The 18,174-nt window shown below is 54.4% G+C and overlaps 1 protein-coding gene across 1 annotated transcript in view; it reads right to left on the reverse strand.

Moving 5' to 3' along the window:
* The window catches only part of NKD1 (NKD inhibitor of WNT signaling pathway 1), an 83,402-nt gene extending 70,232 nt beyond the window's left edge, over positions 1 to 13,170 (reverse strand). Inside the window, exons 1-3 of the mRNA XM_047836393.1 lie at positions 12,935 to 13,170; positions 12,774 to 12,806; positions 11,918 to 12,051 (exon numbers count right to left, since the gene is read on the reverse strand). Of these exons, the coding sequence (XP_047692349.1) occupies positions 11,918 to 12,051; positions 12,774 to 12,806; positions 12,935 to 12,959 (192 nt within the window). The 5' untranslated portion in view covers positions 12,960 to 13,170. The remainder of the gene's footprint in view (positions 1 to 11,917; positions 12,052 to 12,773; positions 12,807 to 12,934) is intronic.
* Between the last annotated feature and the right edge of the window lie 5,004 nt (positions 13,171 to 18,174).

Raw genomic sequence — 18,174 nt, forward strand, 5'->3', positions numbered from 1 at the left:
GCTCACGTGCAAGGCTTCCCCAGTCCCCTCATGACCCAGGCCTGTCCTGCCTCTGCTGTCATTCTGCCAAGACAAACTCCCGCCACACCCGGCTGTGAGCAGCAGGTTCCTAAGTCCAATGGACACCTTGAAGTCCTTTTTCCTCCTCAGCCACTGGGCAGTTTCTCTCCAGAAGACACATCCTCTCTGCAAGACTACCTTCGTGGCCCCCAAGAAATCCCACCTCCCAGTATTTTTGCCCCTTCCCCTAAACCTGGGCTAAACCTGTGACCTGCTTTAACAAGGAGAACGTGGGGTCACCAGTTCCGGGCCCAAACCTTCAGAAGGCCTGGCAGTTCCCACTTCTGCACTCCAGGGAAGGCCGCCACCATGTAGGGAGGCAGATTACCCTGGGACCGCCATACTCTGAGGGAGCCCAAGCTAACCACGTGGTGAGGCCACGTGGAAGGGAGCTAAGGCCCCGGACATATGACCCAAGTGGAATTCTTGGCCCCTCGCTGCTTGAGCCACCCCAACTATGCCACGTGGAGCCACAGACAAGCTGCCCCTGCCTGGTCCATCCCAAAGTGCATAATGTTAAGCAAATCGTACAACATAGTACTCTGTCCAGACCCTAAAGATTCAGCCACGTGTTCTTGCAGGATGCAGCTGCTGCTCAGAGGTTGGTTTCTCAGGAGGAGGATGTGGGGGCCTGCAAAGGACGCCTCGTTCTCTTCATGCCCTAAGCAAAGGGAGTAGGTGGGCAAGAGAGCACACCTGGCAATCCTGGGAGAATCTGTTGTGACCAGAAAGTCAGCAAACCGAAAGACCCTGAAGCTGAGACAGAAAACTTTGGCGCAGAGAGGTTAGGGAACTTGCCCAAGGTCACACAGCTAGTAAGAAGCTGACCTAGGGTATCCAGGCTCAGAATCTGTACCAGTGACCAAACATCAGTGTCTCCTAACACCTCAACCCACAGTAAGAATTACATTTTAGAATGGGCCTCCCTATATATGGATTTGAGTATAGATGTGTATGTAGATATACATAGACCTAGATTGATCTAGCTATCCATCTATTATCAATAGACATGAATATCCATGCCTACAAACTAAACACAAAGTTACACAAAGCAGTATTTCCTCTCACTTTGGTCATTGTTCTCTCTTGTTTTTATTCTTTTTTTTTTTTTTTTTTTTAATGATGGTCACTAAATTGATTTCATGAGCCACGAAGGGGATTATCACATACAGCTTAAAGGGGTATGTGATTTATATACCCTCTATATATTGATTTAAGGCAGTTCTAAAACCAGATTAACCTGAATTTGAATCTTGCTGGAGCAAGATTCCACTTCCACACCGAGTGACTTTGGGCAAGGAGGGAGACTACTTTCGAGCCTCAGTTTTTCCAGCAGGAAAATGGGGACGATCCCAGTACCTGCCTTACAATGGCGCTGTGAGAACTGAGTGGTAAGAACAGTGCCTGGCTCAGGGCCTGACCTACAGCAGATGGTTCAGCATGGGGTGCAGAATATACTGAGCACTTAGTAGCCCCATTGAGGCTACAGCCACAGAATACTGAAAACGAAGGCACGTGCCAAGACCAACCGAGGCACCAGGCTCTTCGGAATTTCCAGGGCAAAGGAACAAGAAGGGAGTCTCCAGTGCCCACTGAAAGGGCAACTTCATTCCTGGTCTGTAGTAGTTTTCTTACATCCTCTTTTTGCTTTTGAAGTCGCTCTAGATCGCTGGGGGGGAGAAGGGTAAAATAACAGAGTTTAGGTCAAAAACTGCCCTGTAACCAGGCTCCCTCGAGAAGCCAGGTGTAGACTGGCCATGCCATCCCTCAGCAGCACCCCCAGACCCACTCAGGGGAGCTGCTGGAAGCCAAAGCCTCTGTGTGAGGGGCCTGCCAGCATGCGTGGCCTTCTGGAATTAGAAAAACATCCTTGGGCCTGAGTCCACTTGGGAGGCTCCGGTCTTCCCCAGCCCTTACCTGTGGCCTGAAGGCAACAGGGGCCCTTTATGCTCTGCCCCAGCCTCTCCAGGGGCCCAGAGCAGTACTCGAGGCCAGGGGCACCGGGCAGCACACAGCAGGCCAGCCAATCAGCTCCAGAGGCTTCCCCCCTACCTCCCATCCAGCCAGAAAGGCAAGATCAACAAAAAAAAATAAAATCAGGGTGCCTGGGTGGCTCAGTCGGTTAAGCGTCCGACTCTTGGTTTTGGCTCAGGTCACGATCTCACAGTTTGTGAGCTCGAGCCCCACAGTGGGCTCCGTGCTGACAGTGCAGAGCCTGCTTGGGAGTCTCTCTCTCTCTCCCTCTCACGCTATACCCCTCCCCCACTCCTTATTCGCCCACCACGGCCTGCTCTTTTGCACATCACGTGCAGCGCACATGCGGGCGATCATCAGCAAGCGACACCGGAAAGCTGTAAGAGACACCTGCTTTCCTCTCCCTGATTTGCCAAGAGGGGCTAACTCATCTCGCTCTTAAAACAACTCCATGAGCTAGGAGCCAAGACTCTCCCCATCCCACGGATGTGAAAACTGAGGACCAGAGACGAGCCACCCGGCTGGGGAGACACACAGCTAGGACTCGGACACAGAGAGTCTGATTCTGAAAGTCACACCTCCGACACCTATTCTGCGCACACGCCGGGCCTCAGCACAAAGGGGCCCGAACCGGACAGCGGGTCTAACGGAGGTCAGGAGAACCAAAGCAAGCTTGAAATATGGACTAGAGCTGCCCACCAAGTGGCCCAAACCACATCTCTCTGTGCTCACCCCCACCTGCTCCTCCCAGAGCGTTCGGCCAAACTGAAACATACTGTCCCCGACTCCCCAGCACCCAGCCTTCGCTTGGGCTGCGCTCTCTGCTCGGACGCAGCCCGAATCCAGCTCTGCAAGGCTGGACCCAGGACTTCCATTTGCTGAGCCCACCTCTCACCTGCACCATACGGGGGAACAACACGTGCAAAAGCTGCATGTAAAGCCTAAGACCTGTGCGTATACGCTATCACCAGGAACACGCTTGTACCCCACGGACGTCTCATCTCACAGGCCAGGACGCAACAGGCCAAGTCTAGCTGCCCGGGCCCGCCCAAAGAAACTATTTTCTAAAAACGGTATTCGGTTGATGATAACCTCTTTAAATCAGAATGATTTCACATAAAAAGCCGGACAGCTGGAGGGCACCTGGGTGGCTCGGTCGGTTAAGCACCCGACTCTTGACCTCAGCTCAGGTCGCGATCTCACGGTTCCTGAGTCCGAGCCCCACGTCAGGCTCTGTGCTGACAGCGCAGCGCCTGTTTGGGATTCTCTGCCTCCCTCTCTCTCTGCCTCTCCCCTGCTTACGCTTGCTCTCCCTCCCTCTCTCTCTCTCTCCCTCAAAATAGATAAATAAACTTTTAAAAAAAGCCCAGATGGCTGGATTCTCTTCATGATCAGAAGGCAGGGCCAGGGCCACATTCCCACACCTTGGTCAGCAGGCTGGAGCTGAGGGGTGCTGCCCCCTTGAGACAGGACGGGTGCCCCCAGGGGCCACCAGCCCCCACCCCTCCCGCTGGTCTCCACCCAGCCTGCTGCGCTCATTAATATGACTTCTCTTCCCTTTTCAACTCTGACCCCTGCCCTCAGCCTCAAAATCCTTCAGAGCCCTCCTCACATGCCACCTCCTTCAAAAAGTCCTCCCCAAATCTCCAAAGCCCGGTGCCTCTTGACGGCCTTATAACTTGTACTGAGCACTTACTTACGTGCCAGGCAGTTAGAACCATTTTGCAGTTTGAGTCCCCACAAAAGCACCCTGTGGAGCAGGTACTTTCACCATCCCCGCTTTACAGATGAGGGAACTGAGGCCTGGAGTTGATTCTTCTATTGCTATCCCCAGCCCCGTCCATTCCCTGCCCTCCTCGACGCTGCTCTGTGCCCCCAGGAAGCCGACCCCCTTCGACCAGTTTGCTGAAGCGTCCTGCTCTCCTACTCCTGGTCCTCCAGCTGCTGGTGGCCTCCTCAAGGGCCCCCTGGATATCCTCTGAGAACCAAGTGTCATGCCTGAACCAATGCAGACATTCCAGAATCTCTCACTGAGCCCAGAAGATACAGTCACTTGACTCCTCTTTATCCTCCACGGTATTTTTACAACCGAGAACCGGTCTCCACATTCCTTCTTCCCCTGCTTGAGCACTCCCCCACTTCTGTCCCGCTGGCCCCTCACTTAGGGCCCGCCACTTGCCTCCCCTCTAGACAAGGACTGAGGTCCATAACATGGTTGAGAAGGCCCCCGGGCCCAAAAGGTGATCCCTCCTCAGCCAAATGAACCGCGATCAGCATCTCAAATGAACCGCCCTCTAGACTCCAAGGCTTTCTCACTCACTGCTGGCCCATCTAGCAGACATTCTTACAACTATTACACGGCCCTTCCCCTTGCCTTGCTCTCCACCACCCCTTCCTCGATTCACCTCTGGGCCTAAATCACAGCTCCTCCAAGGCCACCTCTTACCCAAGGCCAGTTGGCGCTCCCTGCTCCAGACTCTCAGAGCCCCCAGAGTGTCCTCCAACACTCCGCTAACATTGTCTCCATTGTGCAGTATCCACCTTCCCAAACTATGAACCGATCTTACATGGGTACCAATGCAAAATCCAGAGGAAAATATCAGCAGGTCCAATGCAGCAACAGTTTAAAACAGCAATGTCTCATGACGAAGAAAGATGGAGTTTAGGAATGCAAAGGAAGTTGAACACGAGGAAGTCTAGTGATGTAAATCACGCATCTGAATCATCTATCACATTAGCAAAGGATGAGAACGCCCCAAGAGCACTTGACAAAGTTCAATCATTATTCCCGGTTTCAAAAATATTAGCAAGCCAGGAGTTAAAGAAAGCTTTCTGACCTCAATACGCAGCAAACAGTTATTAAATAGTAAAGGGGATTCTAACCAATGCAATAAGATAAGAAAAACGGACGGGAGGCAAAGATGAACGTTTAGTTCCGCTAAACTCGAGGTTAGGTGAGGCGGGAACCAAGTCTTATGCTTCCTAGTTTCCACGACATCGTAAGCACACTCGAACACCTAGGGAATGAACGGCCACCCAGATTCACTCTGATCCCGAATCCACGTTCTCAAAACACCCAGTACTCCTCCTGCGAGGTACGTATTACAACTTCAATTGTGTCATTTGTTTTTAAAACTATTTTCCTTTTCCTACTAGAGTATATACAGTCCGTGAACCAAGTACCAGCTCTACTGGCAGAGCAAATGTATACCTGGTCTAAAATAGGTACTCAACATCTAAGGCACAGATGCAGGACCGACTTGAATAAAATGCATTCATAGTTGCTAAATAATAATAAATAATTTTATCCTACTTCTCAGCTGGAAAACCTGAGGCCTGGAGGAGGGAGGGGGGGCCACACCACTGCGAAGCCCCCTCCCACCACCCCCCAGGACCCCTGGGTCCTCTGAAAGGCAGCAGCCACACACAAGGCCACGCACACAGGGCGCCACCCACGTGGCTCCACACGTACGGAAAGTGAAGCCCAGACCAATTCCTTGGAGCCCTCTAAACAAACTCACACCCGGGGCACGCCCGGGTAGGCAGAGCCGCCTTTCTGGGGCCAGGGATGACCCAAGGAGGGACCTGAGCTTTTCCTCGCAAAGCCCTGTGACTGCTGCCCGCATGGATAAAGGGCCCCCTCTGCTTCCCTGCAAAGCTATCAAAGAATTACTTATGTCTCTGGAAGTGCTTGTTTGGAAAAGGTTCTCCACCCCACCTGGGCTTGGCAGGAGGGGGCAGCATCATCAGGCCTGCCCTTCGGGGAGTGATCAGGCTTTTCCTCCAGCCCCTGAAGGCTCTCGGCCATTCTTCATGCGGAGAGTCTGAAGCCAGCCCTAAAGAGGCAGGCAGCCTCCCAGGATAAACGGAGCCCGGTGACATCAAAGATTCCAGATTAAACAACTGAGGCCTTCAGCTCTCTCTGGCGTTTCTTCCAGGATATTCTGGGCTCCTGCCTCAGTTCTCCCTCAGATGGAATGGCAGATATTTTGTTTGTGAGAGTCTGAATTTTTTCCTACCTCGGGGAGAGGGGGAGAGGAGGAGAGGGCGGAGGAGTGGGGAGGGGAGGGGGAGAGAGAGAGCGAGAGGAAGAGAAAGAATGTCTGTGAGAGACAAGAGCCACAAAAAGAACATGTGTGAGTGAAAAAGAAAAGGGAAGTCAGGGAGGCAGCCGGAAGCGCCTGCTTTGGAATCCAACAAGCGACCTAAAAATTCCAAAAGTTTCTAAATCGAAGCACACTGGGAACTCACAGCCAACAAGTGAGACTATAAGCACCCCCCAAGCTAGTACTTGCGGGGTGGGGGGGGGGGGGTGACTGGCTCACCAGAGGTAGCAGATCTCTTCTTGGCCAGGGCACTGGCCCCTTGACCACAGGGTTCCTCAGCACTCCCTTTCCTCAGACACATTTGGTAAACCAAGGCAAGGGACCCTCTACCCTCAGGCACAGGCTCACAACCGTTCTCTGGGATTGGCTTGTCCCTGGCTCTTGTCCCCTAGCCCGTGGGGTGCCTCTCTCTGCCTTGAGCAGCCAATCCAATCCCACCCCTCAGGTCCCCTCTATCCCCCCACAACTGGGCTTCTGGACCTACAGGTGCCCCTCCTCTCCCCTCAGGGTAGCAGGGGCAATGAATCCATCCAAACAGCTGGAGTAAAGTCCCCACGTCCATGACGATCCACATTAATCACATCTAAGGAGCAAGCTAATGGCTGGCGGGGGGCACACTGACTACCCACCCGGTTCCACCCCACATACCTGTCCAGGGGGGCAGGTGGCTCAAACATGCCAAGAGCCACTCACGCACAGGGCTCTTCAGAAAGACTGAGCACCAGGAGAGATCTGTAGTCCCCACAGGCTGCGAGCCCCTTGGGGTCCACCATCCCAACCCAAACACCACCCAGTTCTCAGGGACAATAGCAAGCCCGGGGCCTCGGTCGGCTACTCCTCGCGCAAAAACCAACCTGCCGCTCTCACACCCTCTTCCTCACGGCCTTCCCGGTCTCTGCTCGAATGTCATTCACACAGCTTCTCCCAAGGCCTGCTGCCTGTTAATTTGGCTGTTTATGTGTGGATTCTTTTTGTCTCCTCTCTTAGACTAGAAGCCACAGGAGGACAGGTGCCACATCTCTTTTCTGTGCCACTATGTCCTCGATGCCTGGTACAGCTAGGGAGTTAATAATAACAATTCATTATTAATCATAATTAATAGCTGACGTCCTGAAGGAGGGGCTCTTCCTGAATTCAAGGAAACAGAACACGCACCGGCCTGGCCCAGGGGAACTTTCTTCTCAAAGAAGAAGAGTTTTGAAGGCAGGATGAGACGCTCCTCGAAGTCTCCCAGAGACCACATCACAGAGATTCGTTTAAGCCTTCAGAGTATGACGCCCTCGCCCACCCCCGGCACCACCCTGAGGGACCCAAGCCCTACTGGAAACCAGAAGCCCCCCCCAGCACCCTGCCCAGTTCAGACTTCCCCAGTCTCTCCTCCCTGCTCCCCAGGGGTAAAGCAAGCTGCCAGGTGGGGCTCTGAAGTCCCGGGTGCCACGGACAGAGGAGACCCTCCATGGAGAACCCAAAGATGCCAGCAAGTAGAGGCCCAGAGGCCTCCCCCAGCCTCAAAGCAAATCATCTTTTAATTCTGAAACACCAAATATTTAATTTATGCTTTACCTCAAATGTCAAGTGTACCTCCCGGCACATAGCTTTGAAACCACGTAAGGAGGCCTAACGCTTTCCATATGGTGAAGACATGGGGCCTTTTAATTGTGCCAACTGGTATCATTCAAGGGTAATTCCCCTGGAATCCGGCAACTCGGGCAGCAGCTGGGCCAGGAGCCAGCCTCCAACCCCATCACCCATCCGCACACGTCCCCGCGGGCTCCAGCCCGGCCAGCACCCTCCCAATTGTCCCCCAATATCAAAATGCGCTAGGTGCCCCCTAATCAAATTACCAGCCCTCCTGGCAGCCGCCTTCGAGCCAGAGGCAGGCCGACCGGCACCACGGCTCCCAGCCGGTTTCTTCAGGCAGTTTTGCCATAAAAGAACAAAAGGGCCAAATGGGGGGCGGGTGGGGGCAGGCGGGGAGGGGACCGCCTTAAATCTGGCCATCCACACTCACGTATGCTCTCGCACGTACACGCCGCGGGAGCAGATTCTGCTTTTCCAGGTGTTTTCCTATCAGGCTCTCTGGGTCCATTAAGCTGTTCCTTCCACCTACCGAGCTTTTTTACTTCGCTCATTATATTATATTACATTTTCCAGACCCAGTAGTTCCAATTGGTTCTCTTTTGTAACCGCCTGTTGTAGCTTCATGTTTCACTATCCTTCTTTATCTCTTTGAGGTTATGCTTATGTAAATTTCTAATTGGTTAGCACATTGTTGTCTGCCATATAAACTGTTCGCTTTGTTGTTCTTCGCTCGTAACGTGGACACCTCCCATTTCTCATCGCTTTTCTCCTCTGAGCTCCAGTTTCCTTGAAGTTTGTCATGTACCCACAGAAAGAGCGGAAGCCCCGGCCTTAGCCTGTGTCCCTCCACGTGCTTCTATACGGTATGGCCGGGCAGGGGAGGTGGGAAACCTCTGGATTTGTAATCTGGGCTCCCCTCCCCACCCCCACCGGTGCCTCCGCAAACCTCCCGGTACCTTTCTCCCTTTTGAGCTCTTTGAGGAGTCATCTGCCATAACCCTGCCAGGGATGGGAATGTTATTATACCCATTTTGCAGATGAGCTTAGGTAAAATGGCTTATACAAGGTGACCAGCTCTGGTGGCAGAGCTTGACCTCATTTATTTTTGTATTCGGGAGGTCAGACTTAGGTTGGTGGCAGCGAGGTCACCCTCTCACATCCCAGGGCCTTCCATGCAACCGGGACCCACCCTGAACATTTACTAAGCTACTCAGACCCGGTCAGGGAGGAAGACGGCAAGCAGGGGCCCCTTCCGCCTGCCCCACAGGCTGCCTCTTCCCAAAGTACTCAGCAGCGGGTCAGCATGCCATCTCTCTGGACATGAAGCGTGGCGCCCTCGGGGCAGATGGTCCAGCACAGGGCTTTACCACACGTGGCCTCTGTGGTCTAGACAGTGCTCCAGAAAGGGAGAAAGACAGAGTTCACACAAGCTGGCTGGCAACTTTATAGGGTTATAAGGAGGAGTAAGATAATGTAAGCAAAGTACTTGACATACACGTGGCACTTAATAATTAGTTCTCATCGCAATAATAACAATGCTACTTGGATATTCCAGCCACTCTGGTGAAAGGCCATGTGAAGGAGTGAAGACAGAGGCCACCACCAAGCCGGGCCTGGAGCTGGTGGGGGGACCTCTGACAGCCCCTGGAATCCGGCAGACTCTGGAGCCCACACCCTACCTCCCGCTGCGCTAACGGAAGAACGCTTTCTGTGCCACTGGGAATCATGGGAATTAAACTGGACAGAGGTTGCTCACTGCTGTCTTACTTACCATTTCTCGGTGTTTCCCAAACTCTGAGCATCCTGTTTCCACAGTCACGACTTTGACCACTTGTACTTAATATTTTTCCCGGAATCAACTTTCACCACTCTCTTTCAATTTAGCTTCATCCTAAGCGATAATATCCGTGAAATCGGGGGTTTGATGTCCTAGTTACTACCTTTCCTGGGAAAAGCAGCGCTTCACTATTAAGATAACAAACATTCCTCGAGGCACCACCTGAAATCATTGCACAGGCCCCCACCATGCAGGCCTACATGTTTGGGCTTACCCTGACCTCTCCCAGGGTGGGCTCCCCAGCCCCCGCTCTGCAGATGCGGTGGCTGGGCCAGGGACTGGTAGGAACGCAGGTGTCTGGACCCTAGTCACCAAGCATAACTCCCAAAGAAGCAGAGGCTTCCTCCCCTTAATATCCTGGATGGCGGGGCCCACCCTCCGCCACCACTAACATATGTCACGCTGATGGCTCTGTGTCTCACATCTTCAAAAGTGCTTTGAACAAACATTAATGACCCCTCAGTGTTTCTCCGAGAGAGGGGGGCGAGGAAGGGAGGGGCAAGCACCACCCCCACGCTGTCCTCAGCTGGGGGAAGAAACCAGGCAACAAAATTCCGTGACTTCACCAAAGCCACAGACTTAAGCTGGGGCCCCCTCCCCACCCTCCTTCATTTCCCCCAATGGCAACTTTTACTGGCTCACATTCCTCTTGCTGGGAACACTACTATTTAATTAAAAACGACAGACTTTTGTTTTCCTCTCCTTCCTTCCTCCTCCCTCCCATCCTCCAGGACTGGATGCCAAGGAGACCCACCAAAAACATGCGGGTAACATTTGTTATGGCTTTGAAGATAAAAGTCAATTGAAGTAAGCCCTCGCTGTATTTCAAGTTTCCCCTAAAGCATGGAGCAAGCTGCCTGGCAGTTGAGGAAAGGAGAAAAAAAAAAAGGGTGGGGGGGGGGGGGCTGCAAATAAATGTCATTCTACAGGAATACTTTGTAAAAATAAACAGGCTGAAAAAACCCAAAATTTGATTAATGGAAATCCACTCAGTTGGCCTCTGTCTTGAGCTACAAATGCATTTGTTCATAGGGCTAAATCGGATCATTTTCACTGGGCTTTAAATAAGTAAGTAGATCAAAAACTATAAACGCTGGGGGAAGAAAGGGAAGTTTGTGGCTCTGTTTCTCAAGGGCCCCAACCGCAGTGCCCCCCACCCACCAAGTTTTGACCTTTCCTAGGGGAGAGCAGCTCCAATTCCAGCCCAGCCAACAGATGAAGAAAAATGGTGAAGAGAAAGCCCCCAGCTAAAGCGAGCCACCAGAGGAGGAGGCGGGGGCTTCTCCCAGACCCAGAGGTTACTTCATACAAGAAGTATGACAAGAGTCGACTTTATCCACAGGCTCACCTCCCAACACCAGCCCCCTGCGACGGGGCTGCTGCAAAGAGCCCAGGTGCCACCGCCCGGAAACACACGCACACCTCCAAAGACTCCCCAGGCCCCTCCCTAGCCCATGGACGAGACCAAAGAGCTAACCAGACCTGAGACTCAGTCTGTTCCCCCTCTAAGTTAAAAAAAAAAAAAAAAAAAAATTAAATGTCACATCAAAAAGTTGATTGATCCTTTGATCCTTGGCTTGCTCGAGTTCCACGCAGACCATCTGAAAGCCCCGTGCAGAGTTCCAGAGCTCACAGGACATCTGTGAACACCAGTCCCAGGCCAGGAGCTGGGGCCTGACTCACTCGCTCCCCTGTCACGTCTACTGCTCCCCCAGGAACAACTCCAGCCTCGGGGACCTACTGGGGCAAGGCCCGGGCTGCAGTGGAATGAGACCCTCTCTCTCCCTGTGGGCCAAATGACGGGGTCTCAGTGCCCCCCAAACCTACCTACCAGGTCTCAGTGCCCCCCAAACGCTGCTACCCAGATCACAGCCCTTTCTACTGGGGTTCCTGGGCAGATGGTACTGATGAACGCCACAGACACTTGGAACACATTTGGAGGCCACCACAGTCCTGCCCTCAACCCAGACACCCCTCCTTCATGCCTTCCCTGTCTTACTAGCCACCCCCTCCAGATCCACCTTTGAATGCTGGCGCGGGAACAAGGTAAGAAGTCAGAGCAGGCCCCCAAGTCCCTCCAGCGCAGACAAGATTCCCCACAGACTGGACCTGTACCACCTCGTCACCTAGGACCTTCCCCCCAAACAGCCCTCTTTCCCCAGCTGGGCAGGAGACTGCATCACCTGTGCCACCTCTAAGGTTCCCCAAGACATGGGGGTACAGGGTCATGTTAGGGGGGCAGGGGCAGCTGAGAAGGGGCTTCTGGACTTAAGCTGTGCCAAGAGGGTGCTAAAAGTTGGGGTGGGTGGGTAAGGAGGCCCGTCTCTGAGGCTGAAAGGAGGGCAGGAGGGGATCGTACCCGGGTTCCTCTGCCAACGGTGCCCGCCGCCCGCAGCTGTCTGGGCCCAGAACTGCCGCCGGGGCAGCGCTGCCTCCCGATCCACTCCTCGATGCCTTTCCGAGCCCAGGCGGCGCTCACGGCGAAGCTGTCACCTGGGGCGGGGAAGACACGAAGCCCCCTGAGTCTGGCCCCTGGGCGAAAAGTTACCCGAGAGAGCAGGGCGAGTGGGCGCGGCAGAGGCAGCGGGGGCCAGGAGGGAGTTGAGAGCCGGGACACAATCCGAGAAAGGGACGCAGGTAATCAGGAGAAAGGGGTCCAGCGAAGCCCCAGGAGCAGGGACCTAACGGGGTGCGCGAAGGGGGAGCAGCACCCCGGAGGAAGGGTCTGAGGATCAGAAGAGCGAGCGCCGGAGGCCGAGACTGCGGGGGAGAGGGGTGAGGATCAGAAGATGGGTGCGATGAGCACGGGACGAGGGGAAGAGGGAAACGGAGGGTGAGGAGAGGGAAGCAGCGCGCGCAAGAGCCCAGATCTCGGGGGAAGGGGCTGAGGGCCGGAAAGAGAGGGGGCAGAATCTTGGGGGAAGGGGCTTAGGAGTCTGAAGAGGGGGCGCAGTGAGCGCGGAGGGCGGGGACGGCGAGAGGAGGGCTTGGGGGTCAGAAGAGAGAGCAGAAGACGGAGAGGAGCGGGTGGATGGAACAGAAAAGGTGGGGGGGGGGGGCAGGAAGGCTGCTCCCGGAGCGGGTCTGTGGGACTGGTGGCCGGAGTAGGGGGTGGGGGTGGCCCTGGTAATAAGATCCCGCGAGCTAGGCCATTCCGCCGCGGTCCGCGGTGCTTCCCCGTCCATCCCCCCGGTCGGTGCCCCGCGCGCCCCTACCTTCCGGGCTCTCCCTGCGCTTGCACACGGCGGCTGCAGGCACATCGCGCGCGGCGGCGGCGGCGGCGGGAGCCGGAAAGAAAGGAGAGGCAGAGAGTTAGCAATCGCGGGGGCGAGGACGGCCGGGGCCAGGGGGCCGGCGCGCGGGCGGGGACACTGACCCGGCTTGGAGTGAAGTTTCCCCATGCTGGGGGCGCGGCGGGCGGGGGCGTCCCTAAGCCATGCGCCCGGTCCGCGGGGCCGGCGGCTCGCCGCGCCTCGCCTCGCTCTCCTCCTCCTGGAGAAACCCCGAGCCGAGCGGAGCCCGAGGCGGCGCCGGGACGCGCTCTTGCCGCCGTCGCCGCGGCCCGACTGACGCCCGGGCGCGCCGAGCCCCCAGCCCGCCGCCGCGGCCCGCACCTCCCCGCGCGCCCATTGGCCGGGCGCGGCGCATCAAAGGCGAGGCGGGCCGCGGAGGGGGCGGGCGGGGGACGGGCGGGGGGCGGGCAGGGGGCGGGGCTGCGGGGCAGGGCGGGGCCAGGCGCCGCCGGGCGGACACAGCGCCCCCCTCCAGGCTGCGGTCTTCAGCCCCGCGCGGGGAGCTGGAGGGCCGTGGGGGCCGGGGGGCCAGGGGGCGAGGGGGCGAGGAGGTCGGGACCCGGGACCCGAGAAGCGAGGACTCGGGACCGGAGTAGGGGGCGGGCCTCTGGCCAGCAGGCGTATTGGGACAGACACCCTCTTGGGTACTGCCTTCTCCAGAACCACCGCTCCACTAACAGTGTACTGTGCCTTCCCTCCGCTCTATTTTTCCTGGAGGAGGGCAGGGCAGGACTCGGCGGCTCCAATTTACGGGTGATGAAACTGAGGTCGGAAAAGGAGACGCTGCTGGGGCGCTAAGGGTCTGCTGCGAGCCTGCTTCGCGGCCCCTTCCCAGTCTTCCCACGACCTGACTTTTGCAGAAAGGATTCGCTTATTACCCATGTCTCCCCCTCCCTCCGCCCCTCTGTAAGTTTTGATTTGGGAGTCCAAGAGGAGCCCCACTGCGCCTGAGCCTACTGTGAGCCCGGCCCACTCCTGGCGGCTACAAGTGTCCGAAAGCCACGAGTTGCCAGCCAATCACTCGGATGTCTCATACCGGTGCCCGTGGGTGCCCTCCTGGGGTCGAGGCGCGCTGCCAGCTGCGCGGCCCGGAAGGGGGTAACCGCTGGGCCTTTGATCTTCCTTGGTTTCCGCTCCCCGCTGCAGTTCGCCAGACCCATGGGCTTGTTTGTTTTGTCTGGGGAAGTTTCTGCGGAGGGGAGGGAGACATCAAGGGGTTCCACCCCACCTTTGCGGCTGTCAGGGAGAATGGCTGCTCTACTGGGGACACGGTGGGCCTGTCAAGTTGGGCCTGGTACCCGTCAGCCTGGGCATGGGGAAAGAAAACCCTGTGAGAAGAGTGAGAAGACCAGCTCTGCCCCCGGGACTGTGTTCTCTGCGTGAGCCTCAGTTTGTAGGTCTGTAAAATGGAGGCTCAAGTCTGCCCTCTTTGCCAACTCCTTAGAGCGGCATTGCCCAAGAAAGATAATGTGAGCAACATGTGTAAAGCTAAATTTTCTAGTAGCCACATTTGTTTTTTAAGTAAAAAGAAACAGCGATTAAGAGTAGCGCATTATCGCGAAGAGCACTGAGTTACGTGTAGAATTGTTGACTCCTATATACACCTGAAACTAATATAGCACTGTATGTTAATTATACTAGAAGAAAAAATTAAAATAAAAGTAATTTTTTTTTAATTTTTGTAATGTTTATTTATTTTTGACAGAGAGACAGAGCATGAGCAGAGGAGGGGCAGAGAGAGAGGGAGACACAGAATCCGAAGCAGGCTCCAGGCTCCAAGCGGTCAGCACAGAGCCCGACCCGGGGCTCCAACTCACAGACCGTGAGATCATGACCTGAGCCGAAGTCGGACGCTCAACCGACTGAGCCACCCAGGCACACCTAAATTTTTATTTTTGATAGAGAGAGACAGAATACAAGCAGGGGAGGGGCAGAGAGAGAGAGGGAGACACAGAATCTAAAGTGGGCTCCAGGCTCTGAGCTAGCAGCACAGAGCCCTACACGGGCCTTGAACTCAGGAACCCTGAGATCATGACCTGGGCCGAAGTTGGCCACTTAACCAACTAAGCCACCCAGGCGCCCCTAAAAAAAATTTTTTTATGTTTATTTTTGAGAGAGAGAGTGTGAGAGAGCATGAGCAGGGGGAGGCGGAAAGAGAGGGAAACACAGAATCTGAAGCAGGCTCCAGGCTCCCAGCTGTCAGCACAGAGCCCCATCGCAGGGGTTTGAACTCACAAACCTGGAGATCATGACTTGAGCTGAAGTGTGGTGCTTAACTGACTGAGCCACCCAAGTGACCCAAAAGTAAAATTTTTTACAAGCTTGCAAGAACACTAAAAGAAAAAATATATAGGCCATATTACTCATCAACACAGAAGAAAGCAAAAAGAAACATGAGATTAATAATATATTTTATTTAACCCAATATACCAAAAATATTATAATTTCAACATATAATGAGATATTTTACATTCCTTTTTTTGCGCTAATTGCTTGAAATCTGGTGTGTATTTTACACTTAGAGCGCATCTCCTCCCAGACTAGCCACATTGCAAGAGATCAATGCCCACGTGTGGCTGGTGGCTACTGCATTGGGTGTCATAGCCCCAGAGCATCTACATGTCACAAAAGAACATTGGGAACGGAATGGGCCTCCAGAGTGATAAATTTCTTCACCCACCAATGTCTTACTTCTATCCTCCAAATCCGTCCTCTTTGGTGAGAATGAAGGCTCATCTTATAAGCAGGTACATTAATGCTGTTAGCAGGCTGGTTTCATTTGAGGAGTCCTGGGACTCCCCAAAGTAATGTTTTTGCCATTTTATATTGCACTTCTTTACCCAGGACCTACCATATGCCAGCCATCATCCTGAGTCAGGCATAGCCCTCAGAACCACAACTGTCTGATGCAGGCTTGTACTTGCTTTAAAAAGAAAGGAAACCATTAGGCTCAGAGAGGTGAAGTCACTTGTCCAAGGTCACACAGCTAGCCGGTGGCCTGGTGAGGACTGAACCGAAGCCTGTAGATTCCATTGGCTGGGCTGTTTTCTCTATACGAGCCTGCCCCAACACAGTCTAAGCCTCACATCCATTAGAGAGAGTCCCCCATCTGGAAACCCATTCTGATGATGTAGCAGCTCTGTGACAAACAAACCCTGTTTTAGGCACTTACGATCCATCGCGGAACAAAACAATCCCCAGCTCCCACTCTACCGAGAGGAAGTGAGACAAAAAACAATAAACTTAACAAACGGGAACATAGTGCATGCACTAAGTCAGAAGGTGACATGCCAGCTATGCAGCGGCTCTCCACTGAGGGCAATTTGCCCCCCACGGGACATTTGCTAGGACACCTAGCAAACAGAGAGTCGCCACTAAACATCCAACGATGCACAGGACAGCCCCCACAACAAAAAATTATCCAGCCCCAAATGTCAATATTGCCGAAGTGAGGACTCCCCCGACCCACCCAGCAATAGGCAAGTGAAAAAGCAGACAGGAGAAGGGGAGTCAGGAGCAGGAGGGAGGTGGGGGTTTTGAGGGTCTGATTCAGAGCAGGAGCCCTCCTGTGAACCCCCTCCAGAGGAAACGGAATTCTACTGGGGTCGCTCTTGGTCTCTCTCATCGCCACCCCCCACCGGTGCCAGGGTGCATCTAAATCAAAGCAAAAGTCTGCGCGTTCTTTCTCACAGTGCTCAAAAAGTTGGTTACTTCCTTAAACCGGTCATGGCTTTCTTCTTTCATGAGAAAAAAGTATCCCCTGTTCCCCTTGGGAATTTCTTTTTACAGTTCAAAAAGAGATAAAAGCAAGAACTAAAACTCCACAGTTACCAGTTTGAGTCTTGGGGGAAGTAAATCCCAAATGTCCAGCCCAGACACAAAGGCCCCCCCCACCTTCAGCCTGGCCCTTCCCAGCCGGGCAGGCGCCGGGGGACCTGGCTGCCATTGGAATCGTGACACCCCCCACCCCCACCAACCTGGCCCCGGGGGCGAGAAACCAGAGAGGTGGGCCATGCGCTGAAATCTTAGCCTGTCCAGGACTCCGAGGAGGGGCTCCCCGGGGGGCCACGGACCCACCGTCCACCTGGGGTGGCTATTTGGCCTCTGCTGGCTCCCCGCCCCACGACTCACTGTCTTTTTATGTGTTTTAATAATTTATCTGGCCCACTTCTTGGGCTGAATACTTACAGTGACACATCTTTTTCTTTGAAGATTTCCCATCCTTTGGGGGAGGAGAATGAGAAAGGATGGGAAGGAAGAGATAAGAGAGAGAGATTATAACAGAAACGGGTTTCATGGGGCTTGAGATTTAGCAAGGCTGGTTTAGGTGAAATCTGTTAGATGTCGAGCTGGGAGGTTTTTTTTTTTTGTTTTTTTTTTTTTTTTTCCTTTTAAAAACCACATCACCCTGGTGGGTCACCCCCTCGCCTGTCCCCAGGTTAAAGCACTGGCTCCCTTCAAATGCCACCTCCTAGAAGTAGTCCTCCTTGACTTCCCAACCTGGAGAGCTCTGAATAGCCAAGGTCCCCTCCCTTGCCTCTCGGTTTGGCACTCCTTATTTTTTTAATGATGGTACTAAATTTTCCTCCCAGAGTCTAGGCTCTTTAAAGGAGGGGGTTTGCCCGACTGGCGTCTCTAGATGCAGTACCCATCGCTCGCTGCCCATAGGAGGCGCTCTAGATGGAATGAGAAGAGCCCCCTGAGCCCCACCTCCACCCTCCCCCTTCCAGGGTACGCTGTCAATGAGAAGGTAGGACACTGCCAAGAATATGCCCTGGGATACACTCAAGAGAAAATGAATGCCCAACTCCTCCGGCTCCCCCCCACGCCCGGTCCCTGGGCTGCTTCATCCCGCCCTTCCGCAGTGAGATTGGGCGTTGCTAAGTGGCCTGCAAACCCCGTTTGCGTAAGGAAGGGAGAGGTGAACCGGTCTGCACGAGAAAGTCGCAAGAATTTTGGAGATGGCCACGAGGAAAAGGAAGGAAAGCATGTCAGGGGAACCAAGGAGCACGAGAAAAGGGCAATAAATAGGGGCCAAAGGAGGGGCAGTCCGGTGAGGAGGGGCCGGCCAATTAATGCTCAGGACAGTGAGGTATAACGTGAGATCGGCAGGCGTCACCTGCTCAGCTCTATGGTGGGATGGCCCTCGGTCGCTCCCAACCTGGGCAAAACCCTAATCACGTCTCTGGGTTAGTGGCACAGGACAGAATGAAGGAACGGGCCCAACATCGGTCGTCATAGGGCAACGGGTCACACAGGTCGTCGGCAGAGTGGAAGTGTTCATCGGGGGGAAGGAGGGGAACCTGGCGCAGCCAGGAGGAAC

Source organism: Prionailurus viverrinus, chromosome E2 (assembly GCF_022837055.1).
Source record: "Prionailurus viverrinus isolate Anna chromosome E2, UM_Priviv_1.0, whole genome shotgun sequence".
NCBI lineage: Eukaryota > Metazoa > Chordata > Mammalia > Carnivora > Felidae > Prionailurus > Prionailurus viverrinus.